This window comes from Salmo salar, chromosome ssa16, assembly GCF_905237065.1.
Source record: "Salmo salar chromosome ssa16, Ssal_v3.1, whole genome shotgun sequence".
NCBI lineage: Eukaryota > Metazoa > Chordata > Actinopteri > Salmoniformes > Salmonidae > Salmo > Salmo salar.
In genome coordinates this window covers 31,228,506-31,234,505 of record NC_059457.1, presented here as the reverse complement: position 1 = coordinate 31,234,505, position 6,000 = coordinate 31,228,506, and the positions used below count along the sequence as shown (strand labels likewise).

Genomic DNA, 6,000 nt, shown 5'->3' with positions numbered 1-6,000 from the left:
GTCATGTTTGCTCTAGTTCCCCCTACCAACAGTCATGTTGCTCTAGTTCCCCCTGTCAACAGTCATGTTGCTCTAGTTCCCCCTACCAGCAGTCATGTTGCTCTAGTTCCCCCTACCAACAGTCATGTTGCTCTAGTTCCCCCTACCAACAGTCATGTTTGCTCTAGTTCCCCCTACCAACACTCATGTTGCTCTAGTTCCCCCTACCAACACTCATGTTGCTCTAGTTCCCCCCTACCAACAGTCATGTTGCTCTAGTTCCCCCTGTCAACAGTCATGTTGCTCTAGTTCCCCCTACCAACAGTCATGTTGCTCTAGTTCCCCCCTACCAACAGTCATGTTGCTCTAGTTCCCCCTACCAACAGTCATGTTTGCTCTAGTTCCCCCTACCAACACTCATGTTGCTCTAGTTCCCCCTACCAACACTCATGTTGCTCTAGTTCCCCCTACCAACAGTCATGTTGCTCTAGTTCCCCCTGTCAACAGTCATGTTGCTCTAGTTCCCCCTACCAACAGTCATGTTGCTCTAGTTCCCCCTACCAACAGTCATGCATACCAGCAGTGATGACAGTGCTCTTGATGACACTTCAGAATCTACTTTTTAATAATTATTAACAAGTATAGGTATGGATTTACGCTCTTTAAAACATTTTGTTCATAATTTGTTTATTTTTTTACATAATCTGGCGTGCAAGGCAAAGGTAGACATGATAGAAAATAGACTCTGCGCAGGTCAGTCCATGTGTTTCTCCATTAAGGGGGGTTCAGTTCTTTGGTCTGATGTTTCTGCCTGCGCTGTGTGCTGCTGTGAGACCATCTCACCCCTCTTCTCTGCTGTGCTCTTTCCCTCTACCTGACTGGCCCCCACTGGGCTTGGCCCTGGCTTGTCTTCTGTTACCGGCCGGCTGTCTGTCCCCTCACCCTCTCCAGTCCTCTCTTTCCCTGCTTCACCTGCTGTTTGGATGATTAGACAAAGCAGAGATGAGATTTTTAATCTCAAAGACAACACAGAACAAGATGGAACCTGCCTTTTTACAGGCAGAAAGATAAACCTAACAAAGTTTGAAAGAAAAGAAAAGCAATTGTTTCTTGATTAGATTATTATTATTCAAGCCATAATTTCTGTTTAATCCAAAACGAGGTAATTCTAGACTTTAATATCTGGCACTTTATAGCATGCTGTGATGTAGATATTGACTGGGGGCTGCATGAGGGTTGTGGGCATAATGATGAAGCATGGCTTTAATAAATCTTTCACATTAATTGTACCATAGGGGACCTGATATCTAGTCCTCCTCCAGCCCTGTAATTGAAGGTGATTGGTATATGAGATGTAATAGGATGGTAATGTCTCTAAAGTGCATGTGGTGCTGAGGGCCTGGTGGGTGAGTTATTTTTTACAGACAAATAGAGGTGGACAAAGCAGAGGGAGGAGGAGCAAGTGGGCATATGCCCATTAGGCCAAGGCTGATAGGCCCCAAACTAAACATTTGTACATTTGGCACAGTGCCTCAAGAAGTGCATCCATTTTACAACCATACACTCATCTTCAAAATATCTTGACTCAGTCTACCTTTCAAACCATATGTTCAGTCAGCAACTGTTCTTATTTGTCTTATTTCCCCCGCCGATGCCTGCACCCCTGCCCCCATACTCACCCTCCTCTCCCTCTAGCTGGATCTCACTACAGGTAGGGAGCTCCCCCAGGTTGGTCCGTTTCTGGACTGGTGACTTCTGCAACCATGGCAACGCTGCCTTCAGCTCTGATGGGAGGGAGGAAGAGTAAAGATGAACAACCTGCCTCAAATACATAATGTAACAGGGCGTCAATGAACACATTTAGGCTTTTCGATGTATTTGTACACAGTGACGCATATATGTTTTTAGTGAAGTGCTACCATAGGGGAAGGTGGAAAGGATGAGAGACTTTATTTGGATCCCCATTAGCTTTTTCTGAAGCAGCAGCTACTCTTCCTGGGTTCCACAAAAAACACAGAACATGACAGCTAAAAAAACACTGATAGACAAGGACAGTCACACAAATTTTAAATACAACGACATACAAACAATACAACAAAATATTATCCAAACAATATAGCTAAGAAATGATGTGTGTGTTAGAGTGTGTCTGTGTGTTTGTCCCCTCACACTCCCTGCTGTTCCATGAGATGTTGTTTAAATCATTTTTATAAGGTCATTTTGCTGTTTGCTTGAGTAATTTGGGATGGAAGGGAGTTCCATGCCATCATGGCTCTGTATAATACTGTGCCTTGCCGTGAATTATTTTTGGACTTGGGACTGTGAAGAGACCCCTGGTCGCATATCTTGTGGGGTATGTATGAGTATCTAAGCTGAATGTTATTTGATTATGCAGACAATCTGGAATTTTCATCACAGTAATATTTGTCATAAAAACTAGAAGAGATGCAGTTAATCTCTCATCAACCCTCAAGCAGGAAAAACTGGCATGCATGTTGTTGATGTTAGTTCTGTATGTGCAGTTAAGGGCAAGGTGTGCTGCTCTGTTTCCAGCCAACTGAAGTTTGCTAGTTTTTTTTTCAGCACTTGACCATATTACCGGACAATAATCAAGATGGGACAAGACCAGAGTCTGAACAACTAGTACAGTTGATGTTTGTGTCAGAAAAGGCAGAACATCTTTTTATAACAGATATACCCCTTCCCATCTTCACACACACCTCCCCATCTTCACACACACCTCCCCATCTTCACACACTCCTCCCCATCTTCACACACCCTCCCCATCTTCACACACCCCTCCCCATCTTCACACACCCCTCCCCATCTTCACACACCCCTCCCCATCTTCACACACACCTCCCCATCTTCACACACACCTCCCCATCTTCACACACTCCTCCCCATCTTCACAAACTCCTCCCCATCTTCACAAACCCCTCCCCATCTTCACACACCCCTCCCCATCTTCACACACCCCTCCCCATCTTCACACACTCCTCCTCATCTTCACACACTCCTCCCCATCTTCACAAACTCCTCCCCATCTTCACACACCCCTCCCCACCTTCACACACCCCTCCCCATCTTCACACACTCCTCCCCATCTTCACAAACCCCTCCCCATCTTCACACACCCCTCCCCATCTTCACACACTCCTCCCCATCTTCACACACCCCTCCCCATCTTCACACACCCCCTCCCCATCTTCACACACCCCTCCCCATCTTCACACACCCCTCCCCATCTTCACAAACTCCTCCCCATCTTCACAACAACTTTGTCAACATGAGTTGACCATGATAATTGACCATCCAGTGTTATACCCAGGAGTATAGCTTCCTCAACTTGCTCAATAATCACACCCTTTATGCACAACTCCTGTTGAAGTTTTATAGAATGCTTTAAACAAAATGTATTTAGATGTATTTAACACCAGTTTATTATTTATCACCCATTCTGATACTGACTGCAACTCCTTATTTAGAATTTCAGTGAGCTCACTGACTTAAGGTGCGGACCTGTAGTCTGGAATCATCCGCATGCATAGTCATTATAGCTTTGTGTAAGACCAGTGGCAAATCATTTGTCCCCCCGCAAAAATTGAGAAGAGTAACGGCCAAAGGCAACTACCCAGAGGGACACCGCAGTGTACATATCTCATGTTTGAGAAGCTTCCATTGAAGAACAAACATGTGATGTAAAGCCATAGCAGGTAGGTTTCTTCATTAACAATTTATGTTCAGTAACATCAAAGGATGCACTGAAATCTAACAATACAGCTCCAACTATCATCTTATTATCCTTTTTTTACCAATCATCAGTCATCTGAGTCAATGAAGTACAAATTGAGTGCCCTTCTCTATAGGCATGCTAAAAGTCAGTAGTTAACTTGTTCTCTGAAAAACTATAAAACACTTCACAACAGAGAAAACACTGACATGACTGGGCAACATCATTTCTAGAGCCATATACAGTACAGTATATACACACAGTATAGTCTTTGTATATGGCTTTGATCATCTGCAGTAACCAGTGGTATACAGCAGGAGGTGTTCTCTCTCTCTGCTGACGAGCTCACCTTCGGGGTCCAGCAGAGCAGCATGTTCCTGGAGGAGCGAGTCCTCGTAGACGGACACAGCTCTCCGCTGGGGAGAGGGCTTCATGCGGGTCTGGGGTTTAGGAAGGCTTTCTAGGGGATGACCAAGACACACAGGAGTTAGATACACAATCACACACACAGTGACACCAACACACAACTCGCGGTGGATTTAGGCTTGACACTTAAGTCACAGTGACATTCATGTCCAAAAAGACCAGAGCAGGCATACTCAACACATGTTTGGGATGCCATCCTCTGACATAATGTGGACCCAAATAACATCAGGGTGCTACATATTGGTGGTGGACTGTGCAATATACTGTACATTAATGTCATTCAGTCATTCAGCTAATGCACTCTTGAGTCAAAACCAATACAGTCCGACTTCTGGCAAATGGACTCCCAGGATTGATATCAGGATTGATATCTCACTTTGATTATGTAAAATAATCTTTCTAATACAGACAAGTGCATTAGGTGCTGCCATGCACAAAATATGTTACAGTATATGAAAACAAAGAGAGATAGCAAAGTAATTATTATGCTCTGAGCATTCACTGTGATTGCATTATTTCATAGTAAGTTTATAATGAAAGACAAAGCATCAGAGAGAGTGGGAGAGACAAAGCATCAGAGAGAGTGGGAGACAAAGCATCAGAGAGAGTGGGAGAGACAAAGCATCAGAGAGAGTGGGAGAGACAAAGCATCAGAGAGAGTGGGAGAGACAAAGCATCAGAGAGAGTGGGAGAGACAAAGCATCAGAGAGAGTGGGAGAGACAAAGCATCAGAGAGAGTGGGAGAGACAAAGCATCAGAGAGAGTGGGAGAGACAAAGCATCAGAGAGAGTGGGAGAGAAAGCATCAGAGAGAGTGGGAGAGACAAAGCATCAGAGAGAGTGGGAGAGACAAAGCATCAGAGAGAGTGGGAGAGACAAAGCATCAGAGAGAGTGGGAGAGACAAAGCATCAGAGAGAGTGGGAGAGACAAAGCATCAGAGAGAGTGGGAGAGACAAAGCATCAGAGAGAGTGGGAGAGACAAAGCATCAGAGAGAGTGGGAGACAAAGCATCAGAGAGAGTGGGAGAGACAAAGCATCAGAGAGAGTGGGAGAGACAAAGCATCAGAGAGAGTGGGAGAGACAAAGCATAAGAGAGAGTGGGAGAGACAAAGCATCAGAGAGAGTGAGAGAGACAAAGCATCAGAGAGAGTGGGAGGAGGGAACAGGGGAACAAAGGGAACAGATACAGAACATAAAACAAGCTTGGTATTTTTCTGCACAGACAGAAAAAAGATAGTCAAGTATTTTTTCACAAATGAATGTGGTCAGTCCTGGAAAGAAGAGAAGTGAGTGATACTGTATGTACAGTGCATTCGGAAAGTATTCAGACCCCTTCTCTTTTTTCTACATTTTGTTATGTTATGCGCTATTCTAAAATAAAAATAAAAAATCCCTCATGAATCTACACATAATACCCCATAATAACAAAGTGAAAACGTATTTACATAAGCATTCAGACCCTTTGCTATGAGACTCGAAATTGAGCTCATGTGCATCCTGTTTCCATTGATCATCCTTGAGATGTTTCTACAACTTGATTGGAGTCCACCTGTGGTAAATTCAATTGATTGGACATGATTTGGAAAAGCACACACCTGTCTATATAATGTCCCACAGTTGACAGTGCATGTCAGAGCAAAAACCAAGCCATGAGGTCGAAGGAATTGTCCATAGAGCTCCGAGACAGGATTGTGTCGAGGCACAGATCTGGGGAAGGGTACCAAAACATTTCTGCAGCATTGAATGTCCCCAAAAACACAATGGCCTCCATCATTCTTAATTCGAAGAAGTTTAGAACCACCAGGACTCTTCCTAGAGCTGGCTGCCCAGCCAAACTGAGCAATCGGGGGATAAGGGCCTTG

The 6,000-nt window shown here is 44.4% G+C and overlaps 1 protein-coding gene across 1 annotated transcript in view; it reads right to left on the bottom strand.

Moving 5' to 3' along the window:
• Positions 1-580: 580 nt before the first annotated feature.
• LOC106573736 (capping protein, Arp2/3 and myosin-I linker protein 2) overlaps positions 581-6,000 on the bottom strand; it is a 45,073-nt gene continuing 39,653 nt past the window's right edge. The window contains 3 exon segments of the mRNA XM_045697246.1: positions 581-954; positions 1,659-1,763; positions 4,062-4,172. Coding sequence (XP_045553202.1) covers positions 734-954; positions 1,659-1,763; positions 4,062-4,172 — 437 coding nt within the window. The 3' untranslated portion in view covers positions 581-733.